This window comes from Leptopilina boulardi, unplaced genomic scaffold (assembly GCF_019393585.1).
Source record: "Leptopilina boulardi isolate dan_hultmark-lab unplaced genomic scaffold, ZJU_Lbou_2.1 LbouV2_38, whole genome shotgun sequence".
In the NCBI taxonomy this organism is placed as follows: domain Eukaryota; kingdom Metazoa; phylum Arthropoda; class Insecta; order Hymenoptera; family Figitidae; genus Leptopilina; species Leptopilina boulardi.
Genome location: NW_026137951.1, coordinates 3,871,818 through 3,888,035, shown reverse-complemented (window position 1 = coordinate 3,888,035; position 16,218 = coordinate 3,871,818). Strand labels below are relative to the sequence as shown.

At 23.0% G+C, this 16,218-nt stretch overlaps 2 protein-coding genes across 2 annotated transcripts in view; both read right to left on the bottom strand.

Moving 5' to 3' along the window:
* Window positions 1-8,576, bottom strand: part of LOC127288095 (tropomodulin) — a 42,525-nt gene extending 33,949 nt beyond the window's left edge. The window contains exon 1 of the mRNA XM_051315349.1: window positions 8,167-8,576. Coding sequence (XP_051171306.1) covers window positions 8,167-8,319 — 153 coding nt within the window. The 5' untranslated portion in view covers window positions 8,320-8,576. The remainder of the gene's footprint in view (window positions 1-8,166) is intronic.
* Window positions 8,577-8,889: 313 nt separating this feature from the next.
* LOC127288097 (methylthioribose-1-phosphate isomerase) lies at window positions 8,890-13,224 on the bottom strand. Its single transcript, XM_051315358.1, has 5 exons — window positions 12,931-13,224; window positions 12,444-12,679; window positions 12,142-12,350; window positions 11,855-12,063; window positions 8,890-9,707 (listed from the first exon to the last, which is right to left on the bottom strand). Exons 1-5 carry the CDS (start codon window positions 13,060-13,062, stop codon window positions 9,405-9,407), a joined length of 1,089 nt encoding a protein of 362 aa, XP_051171315.1. The 5' UTR covers window positions 13,063-13,224; the 3' UTR covers window positions 8,890-9,404.
* Window positions 13,225-16,218: the final 2,994 nt, after the last annotated feature.

Here is a 16,218-nt window from a genome sequence, read left to right as displayed (position 1 = left end):
AATTAAATATTTTTCTATGTGCAAAGAACTATTATACTTTTTTTTTTTTAAATAAAAATTTAATTAATAATTTTATTAAATTTTCAATAATCCAAACCGTTTTTATAAGTTTTGAATTGATGAATTATAACGAAAAAAAAAAAATCTTTGTAAAAAAGAGTTTTTGTTTTGACGCAAGAGGTAAATAACAATTTTTACATATGTGCTTTCAACGAACCCCTGAAGATGGCAAGAGCTTTCAATAGCGACGCAAGAGCTTGCGAAAGCTTTTTAATGTCGAGTTTTCATTCACTTCACATCAGATGGAGTCACTGTTTATCAAAAAGTTGGTTTTATTTTTTAAAAAAATATTTTCAATTTTTAAAAGCTTTGAGATTAGAAAAACCGCTTTTTTTTAGTCTCACCGCGGCGATAAATTATTTTAAAATAAATCCACTTCATTTGTGTAGATATTTTTTCTGTATGAGATTTTCTTGAAAACCAGTATATAATTATTTTTTTTCTCCAACATAAATTTGTTTTAACAAGTCAAACATGCTGTAACTACATATATATATATGTACTTTTTTGTGTGTATTTCAAAAACACTTTCTATTATATTTTCCTCTTCTTCAAATTGCGTTTATTTTCTTTTTTTTTGGAAAATAATAGCCTTTTTTATATCATTGTTCCAATATGTTTTTTCGTATATACAGAAGTAAAATTTCCTCTTCTCTGCCAAGACAAACTTAGCTTCTTTGTCATTCAATAATAACTATCGAATTTTTAACCACGTCCTACACCGTTTCCGCTTTTATATTCACTATTTTAAATTATATTAACTTGTTGTCTCTTAAAATATTTGATAGATTGAACTAAATATGAAGAAATTTACAACATTTTATTGTTTGTAATTTACAAGATTTTTTTTTTTTTTAGTTTTAAATCGCAATTTATTTTTTAATAATAATTTTTAAATTTAATATTTTGGTGTATTGTTTTTATAATAAAATTTAATTAAAATATTCATTTTAATCCACTTTTGTTATATAATAAAAACATATTATATTAATTAGGGTGTATATCTAAATTCATTCTTTGACTAGACTAGAATTATTTCATGTTTGACGACGATATGTTTTAATATGCACTTGTGTATTATAAAATGCAAATTCATTTTCGACTAGACCGAAAATATAATAATTTGAATCGAAAGTTTTCTATGTATAAACGTGTTGATGATTAATACATTATCCCATCTCGTCGCGACAGTTAATAAAAAAATAATCACCTCTCTTAATACCAATTTTCCCTCCCTTTTTATTATTATAGATAATAATATATAGAGAGGGAAGAAAATAAAATTAGTTGCGAATTAAAAATAAATGACTAAAGAGAAATTATTAATTATTATCATTTTCATAAAATCTAAAAATTAAAAAATTATCACATGACTATAACATGAGTAATTAACAAATAATTATAATTAGTAATTTATCAGGAATTGAAGATTTTCATTAAAAAAAAAAACTTGTCTCCCTTTCAGATTGTTATAAAAAATGTTTTTCTAAAATATTTAAAAAAAATCAATTTTTTTTAAAAAACATATTATCTGAGAAATAAATTGAAAGAGAACATCGATCGATAGACTCTGTAAATGTGATTCACGTGTAGATCTATATTTATCGGCATTTTAACGTTGTGCACGGAATAAATTTAATCTTAAAGCAGTAGACAATTTGGGGAGCATTTATAGAAGCGTCGTCGCCTTCTGGCCAAGGCCATCCCTATCTGTAAGTTTCCGTGAAAATTTTCTCTATATGACAAGAGAAAAGTTATTACAGGCCTCGGATTATACGACTTATTTGACTTTTTTCCGATTTTATTTTTCAAAAATACAATTTTTCTTGAATTATTTCAAAAAGATGCGTTTTTTTTACATTTTTTACAAATTTTTTTTAACAAAATACGTCTTTCTTCATATACAATGCAGATTTTCTTCAAATTTTCTTTATTTTAATTATTTAACAAATTTTTTAACTAAAATTCTTCCCCAAAATGAATTATTTTTATTAATTTTGATGATATTTCTTCACATATTTTATCTTAAACTATTTTTCATTCAAAAATTTTATGAAATTCAATATTTATTTAAAATTAAAAAACAAAATCAACTAATAAAAAGATTGAAAATTTTCAATTCAGAATCACTTGAAATTCAATTATTTAAAAAAATTTCAATTATAACTCTTACAAAATTCAATTATTTTTAATTATTTTTATAAATATTCTTTGAAAATTCAATTTTTGTCCGTAATTTCTAATAAATTCTTCATGAATAGAAACTACCAAAAATTTCAATTAAACATCACTTGAAATTGAAATTAAAATTAAAATTAAAAATTTTTTAAATTCAATTTTTGTATGTAATTTCTATTTTATCAACAGAAATCACCAAAAATTTCAATTAAAAATCACTTGAAATTCAATTATTTTTCAAAAATCTAAATTGTAAATCTTCGAAAATTCAATTACTTTCAAAAAATATTATTTAAAGTTATTTGAGAAATTATTTTCCATCCTATAAAATTTAATAACTGTATGATATTTGACAAAATCTTTTGATATTCAATTATTTTATAAATTAATAATATAATGTTTGAATTTGCAGATTATTTATTTCGAATTTCAAATTTTCTGCAATTCAATTATTAAAAAACTTTAATTTAAAAATTTGAAAATTTTTATTATTGTCTAAAATTTTTTTGTCCATTAGAACTGAAAACTATACCATAATTTTAAATTCGAATAAATTGCTTAAATTAGATTTCAAAAAAATTTTTAAATGTAACATGAAGAATTTTTGTATTCAGAAATTTGTCCTACTTGATTAAAATTTTGAAAATTTTCTGAAATATTCGGAATAAATTTTCTTAATATTCTTATAGAATTTTTTTTTCAATAAGGAAATTAATAAAATGAAAATAATGAATAAAATAATATTCAAGAACATTAGTTATTTAAAGTAAAAATATTTATTAACTAATTAAATTTAATTAAAATAAAAAAATTGACTTTTTCTCCTTTTTTTTGAGTAAATTGACTAAAACAACTTTTTTTTACACTTTGAAGTCGATCCGAGGACTATTATTATCAAAATTTAATTTTATGTAATAGATTCATAAATATAGAAAATTAGAATGTGGAATTTTTTTTTTTTTTTTGAAAAACCAAAATAAAATTATTTAATGTGGTTTAAAAATTGTTTTTTTTATTTTCTATATTTTTTTCTCGTTTTTTTCTTTGTTGTTACATTTTACTTCTTTAATATACTTTTGTGCTCGCTTATCATCTAAGTTGAGTAAAATATGTCCTCTACACGTGAAATCGTTGGAAAATTCTCTTAAATGCTTATATAGTTTACATTAAATATAACACATTTCTGTACTTAATTTCTCATATCCTCATCAACTACTTAGAAAGTTTATCGCAGGTACTTGATGTCACATATAAATAGCGTTGCTTTTCCTTTGAATACTAAACAAAATAGAACAAATCCCATTTCTAGCATGTAAAATCAATTAGCGTAAATTCATTTACTCGCGAGAGAAATATTGTTATATAAATCTGTTACTAAATCATCTGAAATGTCAACAGGATTACATCAACTTTCAACAATTGTTTAATGTTCTACACGATTTGCATTTTAAATGATATAGCTTTTTTTAATTCTACTCAATTTTCTGTAATGTAAAAAAAAAATTTTAAATAAAACGTGAAAATATAAATTTAGCAACCGAGTATATATAATTAAAACGCCAATATGTTTTGACGATAAAAATGCCTTACGTCATATATGAGTCGCTGTTTTCCGTTCCGGATATTCACATCTCAACGAAATAAACAGATGTTACAGGCTTTCAAAATATTAAGGCAAATCACAGTTCTGTCTCTCTAACTGTTAATATATCTAAGTGAATTCACACTTTAAAAAAATTGTTTTATTTCAGTCTTTCTTTTAATACTAGACTTTTTTTCAAAAAAAAAAAAAACTTGTTTCAATAAAAATTTACAGGAAATTCAAGTTTAAATTAATTTTCAATATTTCAGCAAAAAAAAAAACGTAAATTTTGTTCAAGAATAAAATTTTAATTTAATTTAATTTTTTTTAATAATATTTTTTTTGGAAGAGATTATTCACAATTCCTAATATCGTTCAATGAAAAAATTTTCTTTTATAAAATATTTATTTCAAAAACCAATTGTGATATGAATATATTTGTATATGTTTCAAATTCCCAGGTGAAAAATATTATCCATAAATCAACGAAGGGAAGGGCCCTACATTTTTAAAAATTACAATTCCTTTGTGATCATTTTTATCTCAGCCATTAATAATATAAACCGCAAATATTTGACAATCGAGATGAAAAAAAAAAATGTAACTAAAAAAAATAAATTATATAACACATGTATAGTATATAATTAGGAAATTTTAAAAAAGTTGAGTAAACAAATTTAAAATTAAAAAAATTCATAAAAATAAATATAACTTTCGATCTACATTAATATAATAAATTTATTTTAATTTAGTCGTTATAAATAATTGTCAATATAAAAATCCTTTCAAATAATAATAAATTTTCACCATGGCAAAAAAAAAATTTTTTTTGTTTTAACTTATTTGAAAAAACATTATAAAATCGTTTAAAATATATTACAATACAGCGAAAGTATATTAACGTAAATTTGTAGCTACTTTTACTAGTTAAAACTTTTACAACACACATTTTCTTGAATTAGATTTTTGGGAGCACTGACATCAAAGTTTACGACACGTGGAACATATTAAAATTCAATAAATCTAAAATACAAGGCAAAAAAATTGTATATATGAAAATATTTCTTTTAATATTATAAAATGATATATGTATATTATATAAATTCAAACTTTTTTTTCACTTCTTTCGATAAAACTAGATGAACTAGATATAAAAAAGAATTGGGACATATTATTAAAAAACGTAGATATGTATATAATTTATTTTGACACATCATATTAATAAAATAAATGATGAATATTCTAAGTAAATTTAGTGAAAAGTCGTGTGCCGTTCATAAATATAAAGTGTTCCCTACAAATTTTGTGAATCGCTTCGTTTATTGAGAACTGAAGCAATTCAGTTCAGTATCTTACTATAAGTATCAAATTTCCTCTTTAATTTTCTGATATGGTCGACTTAATTATATTAATCAACTCGACACACGTAATATGTCAAATTAATGAAAAAATATTTTCTTTTTTAATTATATTAAAATTATTTCTTTTTCGTTATTATAATATAATTTTATTATTATTATTATATTAAAATTATAATATAATGTTATTATTATTATCTTGTTTATTAATGAATGAGTACAGAAAAAAAATTCAATTCATCTTTTGTCAATGACAAAAAAAAAACTTGAATTTATAACGCATTTCCATTGAAACTCAAAAATATGTTTATCTTAAAAATACACTCATCTGAAATACTCTTTTTTTTCTTCTTGTTAGAAATTTTTCAACTTTTTGCGAAAAAAATAAGTTGCAAAAAAAAAATATGTTCATTTATCAAAGTGATCTATAAATATTTATTCTATTTGCATAAACAAATAATAATCACCACGTGCAATTGCTCTCTTTCTCTCTCGACGTCAAATACAATCTTTTACGTGAATCGTGAAAGTCAGGAAAATGTGCATTGGTCGAAAAGACGGTTGCGAGGAGCTTTATTTTCGGATTGGCTGGTGGCAGAGAATATTGACGGGGAGATGATTTTACCCAGTAAAACATTTTATCTTTACAAGCAATAGAGGAAAATTCGAAACTATATAGATAAAAATGCGGAAATTTATTAAAAATTATTTTTTAAATTATGCTAATTAAAAATGCTTTGTCATTTTTTTATCGAAATTTTCTAGAAATTTTTTTTATTAAAGAATTTAGGAAAATTTGAAAAAAAAGTACAAAAATAATAGAGGTGAATAAAAAAAAATCGTTTTTATATAAAAAAATTTTTCTCTTCAAAAAAAAAAAAAAATGCGAAATAAATAAAATATGAAAATATTTTTTTTATTGAATGTAAAATAATTATTTTCCGAAATAATTCAATTTTTCTTGGAATTTAGAAATAATTGACAGGAAAAATGATAAATTTCAATTATAGCTACATTGTTTTGGGATAACATATAAGAAACTGCAGGTTTTACAAATTTCTACTTCAGGATTATATAGAGGTGAGTCGTAATTCCGTGAGTTACTGGGATGCAAACATCCCCAAGACTTGTTTTAAGTGCCAAGAAAGCGACAGCGTCTCGTGGTTGAAACGAATGGCCATTTGGAATCACACATAAATAAGATGAACCAGTCTCTTGAGTCAAAATGCCTATGCTTTCTATCGTGAAGCGTGAACTTTTGCGAACGATATTACAGCTTTTCCAAGAAAACGCCGGTTTTTTTTTAAAATTTAATTAATTTCTAAAAGAAAGAATTTTAAGGAAAGAATAATTTTCAATTTCTACATTTTCTTTGTAGGAAATTTTCAACTAAAAAAAAAAAAAAAATTTAAATTAGAAAAAGTAATTTTTTAAATTACAATTTTTAATTCGATTTTTTTGTTTGGTATTTAAACTTTGAACTCTTTCTATTTAACATAAATGAAGAATTACAGAAGATATATGGAAATTTAGATTAGCCATGTAATTGGAATTATTTTCTTAGAATTATACTTTTAAGAAGAATGTAAGACGAGCCAAAAATTTACTGTAGTTTTAGCATTGGCCTCAAATTTTCAAAGTCGAGAGAAGACATGGATACCTCTAACGCTAACGGTTCCCATGCTCGCTAACCGCAGAGTGTAAAAAATATACTAGCAAAACACAGCTGCTGTCGTTGTACGAAAATTGCAACATTCTTGGCTTTAGCTTATAATGCCTGACAATACAAAAAGTCTTATAATAAATCTACTTGATAATGAAACTAAATAAATTTAGTTTCAAGTAGATCCAATTTAAAAGACATGGTATAATCAAGAAAAACCCATATCCAAAAATTTCTATACAACTCTGAATTCCACATTTGATTTTTCAGAATTTTTCTTTTTCTATTGTAAATACAAAGTTTTATTTATTTTTTTTTCGATTAGAATGAAAATACAAATTCAATTTTTATGATAACTTCCAGAGCAACATTCGACCTCGGTGCTATTTTAAAAAAGTTGTCTTCGATTTTTCAGTTCTTATAAATTCATCTCAAATTAAAATAAAAACAATTTTATCGCCCATGTAAAAAAGAATCTATTAGACAATAAAATATTTGATAATTTCTAAACAAAATTCTGCTACATAATATTTACTTTAAATCCATAGCATTAAAATAGCCATGGCTATTAAAGGAAACAGATTAATTAAATTCTCCAGTGTTTTCCGATAACTGTTTTCATCGTCTGTGATGTTCAAATTGCGATCTATTAAATTCTTCATTAAAAATGAGTGTAGAATATTAAAATGCACTCAACAAATTTCCAGCAGCTTAACGGTCGAGTACAAAAATGTATATATGTATATATAGAGTTAAAATCATCATCAATTCAATTTTGAGTGGAATATACAATTCGTACATTTCAGCAAATTTCAATTGATAGGAATTAGTACATACGAAAAATTGCTTTATATTCTAAAAAAGAGAATTTTTACAATTTCATTTATTACCGAAAGAAAAATAAAATTGCCTTCAAAGCATATTTTAAAATATCATTTTTTTTTCTGAAAAATTTGTTTCATTTGACAAAAAAATACCATTAAAAAAGAAAAAAATTCAAATAAATCTTTTGTTTAAATAAAATTCTAATTATTTAACAATAAACGCGCGCAAGTCACGTGTCCACTTGCGTAGCTCTGACACTGACGTTGTTGCGGGTATAAAATTTAAAAATAAAAATATTTCCCTTCCACTGTCTTTTTCTTCCATTGTGTTTGTGATTTTAGTTTTCATTTTTAAGAATATTTTCCACTAGCACAAACCTTTACATTCAATATCACGTGATTTTCCATGATTCAAGTACAATAAACTTTATCTGATAATTTTTTTTCTTTTTTTTTTATTGCTCCAATAATAAAAAAAATAGTCATTTTTTTAAGACTCACCTCCTGAATTTTATAACTTGTACGAATTGTTCTTTTTCTACTTGTTGTAATTTCATAAGTTTCTTCGACTGTCGGTGAATCGTCATTCATTTCATCGTTCATCTCGTCGATTGTCGACGTGACGGACGGTACAACTGCGTCCATCACTTCCATCCTGATGACGGTCTTTGAATTTCAATGGAAAAAAAACTGCTTCTTCTTTTTCTTCTTCTTCTTTAAAATAGCACGCAAACAAAAGAATAATATTTAAAAAAGAAATAAAATGAACTTTTTTCTTAAAATTGAACAACAAAAAAAAAATGAATTATCAATTAACTGGCGCACATACACTATAACCGTTCATGTCGCGAGACTGGCCAAACTAACAGAAGATACTGCTTCGCGCGCCCTCGAGACTTATAGCGAACGAATAAACGCCTTTACAAAAATAGATTTTCCTTTTTCCCGTAAACTCAACAACGACGACGACGACGACTGATGACCCGCACTTCATTGAACGGTTAATAATAATCGATTTTCAATTACAATTATGCATTATGAAAATAAAGTTCCTCTTCATTTTTTATTTTTTATATAAATTTAATTAATAATGCTTTTCAAACCATAAAACAGTGGTTTTTTTTTGTTGAAAATTTTATATAATTTTACAAATTATAAAGTCATTATTATTTTTATAAAATATTTTCTCACATTAATGAAGTATAATAATCAACTTATAGTCAATCTATATATTAACTTTAAAAATTTACAAATAGTCTATCGTTTTTCTATATTCAATCACTATAACAAATCAGAAAATCAATTTCATCCATTCTTCATTCTAATCTTACAATAAAAAATTAATTTCCATCTAAAATTCATTTGTGTCATAGACTTTAATAAATATTCAAAAACTTTTTCTTTAAATTGGAAAATAATTTTAAGACTGCAAAAATATTTCCAATAATTATATGGCAGTCTTTGAAAATTGTGCACTATTAATCAGTTTTTAAAATAGAATTATTATATTTTTAATTTGTAAATCGCTTATTATTACTAATATTCTTTTGTTTGTTTTTTTTTATTAATATTATAATATTCGTATCAAAATTCATTTAAAACTCTTCTTCATATTTTGTCCTCATATTATCAAAGCATTCAGACAATGAAAATTATAAAGCAAAAACTAAGTACGTAATGTTATAAAACGCAGTCAACATGCATTACAATTAGAAATAAAAAGAAAAAAACATGAGAATTTAAAATTTAAATTGATTTTCATTATTTCGACAGTATTCTTTTAAAACTGATAGATTATTTGGCTTGTAAACTCCTTTTTCAGTAATTATGCCTGTAATTAGTTCAGCTGGCGTTACGTCAAAAGCCGGATTCCAGCATTGAATTCCAGAAGCAGCTATTCTTTGGCTTAATATATGAGTTATTTCTTCTTCAGGTCTTTCTTCAATTTTAATTTGATCACCACTGTTCATATTGAAATCTATAGACGTACATGGCGCTGCCACGTAAAATGGTACGCCGTGATATTTTGCAAGAATCGCTATCTGCAATCACAAAAATATTGGCTTTCTGTTTAAAAAAGCTCTTAAGCTTTATTTTCTAAGCCAAAATTAAAAAAATTTTGCCACTTTTATTCGACTGATTGCCAATTTCGATACAATATTTTCTCTTCGCACAAATTTTGTATTGCCAATTCTTTTTTTTTTCTTTAAGAAAACGTTTTCAAATTTTTATAAAAAAAGAAAGAAAACCAAAAATATATTTTGGATCTGATTTCCCATCAATTAAAATTATTAACAGCATTTTTTTTTAAACACTGTCAAAAAATTTAGTGAGGTGTAATTTTATAATGTAAAGATAATTTTTTCTCAATAATTAACTATTTTGATATTTTAACTAAACTTCAATTGTTTAGTTGAAACAATTTATTTTGTATTGATTTAAATTACGATTTAAATCGAAAGGTTATTTACATTTAAATCAAAAAGTTATCTATATTAAAAATTTTCGAACAGTTTTTTTTATAAGTTGATATTAAATATATTTTTCACATTTAATTTTGTATATTCTAAATTTTAACATTTATATTTTTATCCAAAGTTATTTACCTTTTGAAAATATAAAAATTTAAAAACACAACTTTTAAAAATCAGGGTTGCCACAAAAATTTATTTTATATTTTTCTCTGAATTTTTCCTGATTTTCAGACAAAATTTAATCTTTTTCCCTGACAAAATATTTTTTGTTTAAATCATGGAAAATTATTCTATTTTTTTCCGAATGTCGGAATTCTTTTAACAAATTTAAATTTTTGATATTTTTCCTATGTTTTTAATAAAAATCCCAGACTTTTCCATGATCTGTGGCAACCCTAAAAATATTTGTTTAAAAATCTTTATATTATGTTAAAACTATTATAAATACTTAATTATTGTTCTAATATTTATTTCTAATATTTGTTCTAATATTTTCTAAAAAAAAAGTTGTAATTCAACTTTTCAAACTTTTTAAGATATATTACAAAAATTATTGACATTTTAGAAATCAACAATTTTGAAAAGCATGAATTGTTGTAGAGGGACAATTTTAGTTTTGAATTCAAAAATGATATTTTCTTTGATAAAACTGTAAATATTTCTGTAATGCAAGCCTCGGATCGACTTTAAAACACAAAAAAAGTCGTTTTAGTTGATTTCTACTCAAAAATTGGAGAACAAGTCAATTTTTTTATTTTAACAAAATTTAATTAGTTAATAAATATTTTACTTGAAATAACTAATGTTATTAGATATTTAAATTAATTTTATTAATTCTGTAATGAGGATAATTCTATATGTGACCTGGACAGTTAAAAGGGACCTTTTGTCCGAAAAAATCGATTTTTTATTGATTGGTGATTCTGATAGAGAAAACTTTTTTCTATCAGAATCACCAATCAATAAAAAATTAATTTTTTCGGACAAAAGGTCCCTTTAACTGTCCAGGTCACATATATTTCTATTCTTTTTATTCTATTTATCAATTTAATTTTTTAAAAATAAATATAAAAATTAAAATAAAACATCTATATACTAAATATTAAGATTATTAAAAATAATTGAATTTTGGAAGAGTTAAAGTTGAAATTTTTTCAAATAATTAAATTTCAAATGATTCTGAATTAAAAATTTTTGATAATTTTATTTGATGATTTTTTTCAAAATTTTAAACAATTATTGAATTACATAAAAAATTTTAATTGAAAAATAGTTTAAGACATAATTGAATTTGTGAGGAATTTCATTAAAATTATTAAAAATAATTAATTTTGTGAAGAATTTTAGTTAAAAATTTGTTAAATAATTAAAATAAAGAAAATCTAAAAAAGATCTGCATTGCATACCAAAAAAAAACGTATTTTGTTTGAAAATTTTGTAAAAAAAATATTTAAAAAAGTTGAAAAAGTCGCATTTCATTAAAATAAGTCGTAAAAAGTCGTATTATCCGAGGCCTGGCTAATGCTTTTATTATTAAATTTATTGGAAAATTAATAATTTAGAAAACAGCCTTTTAAAAAAATAACGTAAGTAAGAAGAAAGATTACAAAATCGGATAAAAAAAATCATGATTTTTATCAGCCCTGTTAACGAAATTAAAGTACAAAAAATAGAGAAAAAAATAATAGAAACTAAATTAAAATCAATTAAATTACCTGATATGTTCCTATTTTATTAGCTGTATCACCGTTAGCAACAACCCGATCAGCACCAACAATCACTGCATTGATTGTCCTCGATTTCATTAAAGATGCCACCATATCATCACAAATCAGTACACCTGGAATTTTATCATGCACTAGTTCATAACTAGTCAATCTTGCGCCTTGATTGAAAGGCCTTGTTTCTGTGCAATAAACTTGTTCTGTAAAAAAAAAGAAAACCATAATTTAAAATATTCTCAAGTATATTTTTAATTATAAATAATAATTTTTATACATACCAAGTCTGTCTTTACCGTGAAGAGATCTAATTACACCCAAAGCAGTACCATAACCTGCTGTAGCAAGACTACCCGTATTACAATGCGTTATTACTCTGACTAAAGCATCATTTGGTACAGATTTTAAAATTTCTTCTGAACCATATTTTCCAATTGCATTATTGTCAGCAAGATCCTTTTCCAACATTGTTTCTATTGTTTTTAAAAACCTTCAAAATAAATTAAATTTAAACACAAGAAACAAAAAAAAAAAAAACAAAAACAAAGGAAGATTTATTTCTTAACTGAAAAAATATTCTTACTGATCTTTCATCATTGAAGGTGAAACTTCATTATCTTCGCTTAATTTATTAGCAAGACCTATTAGATATTCAGCAGCAAGTTTGATATTCACAGCAGTGGGTCGAGCAGAAACTAAATAATTTAATTTTCCTTCGATTTCTTGTCGAAGTACCTTCTTGTCAGTGAATATTTCACCGTCAATCTCAGCAGCTAAACTGAGACAGCCAACTATTGCAATTGCAGGTGCACCTCTCACCTGTAAGTTAAAAAAAATTACTTGTCTAAAAACAATTAGAAAAACTTATTTACAAAATTAAATAAATAAAATTAAAAAAAGAAAAAATAGTAAAAAAAATAAATTAATAACCCTTAAAAGGAAAAAAATAACACATAAAAAGAGAAAGATAACCTAAAAAGTAGGAAAAAAAATTTATTTATTATACAATAAGGCGGGGCACATTTCTCGAAAATTATAATTAAATTATTGTACAAAGTTCATATAAATACCTGCATTCTATTGATAACTTTCCATCCATCCTCAACTCCTTTTACAGAAATGTATTTAGAAATTGCCGGCAAGAGTGTTTGATCCAAAATTTCTAATTTTCTACCCTCCCATTTAATTGCTTGTAAAGTCATCTTTGTAATTATAATCACGAGACTGATTTGCTCTATAGGTGTTACGCAAATCTCCTCTGGTTGTTATCTAAATTAAAGAAAATAACTCACCAACAAACGTTATTAACGGAACATTTAGCCACAACCACAAATACAAATGATAATTAACGCCATATTGTATTTATTCCAGTCATATGAATGGATCACGTGGCCATGTTGTAGCATTTAAATTTAGGCGGGAGTTTTTTGAATTGAAAAAGTAAATATTAACATCAAATAAAAAGATAAACTATTTTTTACGAAATTTACTTTAATTATTAAATATTTTCAAAAAAAAAAAAACTTTCAAACTTTTTTAATCTATTAATATTTATCTATTTAGAAAGTAAAATAATAAAAATTAAAAAACGTTCAAAAATAAAATTTCCTTTCATATAGAGTATGCAAAATGTTATGCCTTCTCAATAATTAAATTTTTATTAGTAAAATTGATTTTTCTATATTTTTATAAATGACATTTTTTTAAAATTTTTATAAAAATTATTTTTAAAAAATTATTTTTAAAAAATTAAATTATTAGGAAAAATAAAAAGATATTTATATACACAAATTCATATTCACTTTAATTAAATATATCTATATACAATATAGGTACATCTTAGTACATTCATCATATTATTAACTGTACAACAGCATGTTTACTCACAAAAATACATTGCATATATATTTTTATATAAACGAATAAGTATTAATTATTGTTATAATAATATTGTTATTACATTGTATTGTTGATACGAAAAATTAATTCACATTTTTTTTTTAAATAGGGCATATTATATTTATACAGATATAATATAATAATATTTATATTATTATAATAATAATAATTTTTTTTTTAATCTTATAAATAGGATTGGGGATGGATTGCTTTCAGGGCATTATCAGGAATAACATCTCAATATAACAATGGCCCTCGATTAATTATTGCGACTGTACAAAAAAATGTGAGAATAAGAATTTTCAAGTCTTAAGAAATATATTATACTATCTAAAAAAATTAATGAACATTATTTACAAAATGAAATAACTATTTATGGTAAAAACTTTCAATTTTGGAGATTTAAAACTTTTCTTTTTAGCCATTTTCTCTTATAAATAAATATTTATAATTAAATCATTTCATGTGAAAGAAAATGATTTTTATTTTTTATTAATTGTTTTTTTATTTTATAAATATTGATATAAAAAAAAATGTTTTGTCAAAACCATTTTCTTTCAAGCATTTCATAAAAAAAAAATATATATTAGTTACATGAAAATGTTTTTAACAGTTTTTTTTTCTTTCTAAACATCATTAAAACACACAAGTTTGAGAATGTAATATTAATTGATATTTAATTATTACATCACATGTTAAAAATTTTTTTGTTTCTTATATCAAGCGAGTATATTATTTTAAGTGCTTGTAATTTTCAAATCTAAACAAATTTCTCTTTCACACATACATTACATTTTTGTTGTTAATTAGAAATTTATTATTTTACATAAAGAAGAGAAAAAAACATTAAATATTATTTTTTTGATGAAGAAAATGTACAATAATATTTGTAGAAAATAATTTTAAATAAATAATAATTATTAAGTCATAAAGAAGTATGATTAAAAAATAAAAAAATTTGAAAAATATTTAAAAATGCAGTTATTAGATTTAAGTACTTTTTTTGTGATACATAAACTCTTTTTCTCTCTCTCTCTCACACACACATACAGGTATTTATAATATAGCACAAAAGTCAACTCGTTGTAAATATTGCATGACATTTTTACCATTTTCGAAATAAATTAGAGTTATACAGAAAATGAGAACTGTACAAAATTTTTTTTTACATATTTAATTTTATAATTTAAAATAATGTGAACAATATAATATTGTCACTTGGAAAATCAAATTTATATAGTTATAGTAGATGATTATTATTAATTATTATTATTATATTTATTATTATTATTATTATTTCTAAAATGACTAGAGAAAATTTCAAGTTACTGAGCTATAGATATAAAATTATTAAGAATGAATGAGAAAAAAATAAAATTCAATTTTTTGACAGTATAAAAATTTAAGAAAACAATAATATTTCCTGCATTTTTAACATTCATTTTCCAATGTTGATAATTATTTATTTTATTGATAACAGTTATAAACAACATTTATATATTTATGTCAGCAATGCTTTCGTGACTGTCATATACGGTCTTTTCATATTTATTTTTCGGCGTTCTCACTTACTAATTAAATTTATACTCCTCGACCTTTTCAGTAAAAAGCTTTTGCTATACAGATAGCGCGAGGTTGAATCGTCTGAATAAACTAATTTACTCTTGACGATGAGACTCGTATTTTTAACACGACTTAAAACCGTACAACTTACCAAACAACACGGATTGAGCATCGCACGAATATTTCTGACTATATATATATTTTTTTTTTCATTATTATAATTATAAACCTTCATTCTCCTTTATCTTCAAAAATTGGAAAAAAAAAATTGGAAATTGTTTTTAATTATTTTTATAAATTGCAAAATATATATAAATCTATTTTTTAGATTTATTTATATTATATATATTTATATATCTAAAGCAAGCAAGAAACATGTTTACCAAATATAAAAATACTTTAAATTTGAAAATTACATTTTTACTACAAAATGAATTAAGGCCAGGTCCAAGTCGAGTCAGCTGTTCCTTTGAAGTATCAATGGAACAGCTGACACGGCTTGGACCTGGCCTTAAATCGTTTTACAATTAAAAGCAATGAAATTTTTTGAAATTTAATTCTATTTTTGGAAATAGTAAAAAAAATTATAAAAATTGAGTTTTTTTTTGTCCCTTTGTCATAATATATAAATTTGAATTATTAAGGTTGTGCTTAGTTCATTAACATAACCTCAAACTAAAAAATTGTTTTTATCAACAAATAAAACTATAAATAAAATTAATATTATCAAATTTTGAAATATTTATAATTTTCAAAATAAATTTTTTAAATAATTATTACCTATTTTACTTTTTATATTTTTTGTCTTAAATTTTGGCGAACAAATTATGTAAATTTTATCCAATTAATTTTGCTTTGAAAGATTTTCTAAAATTTTGTTCTTTGAATTTTATTAA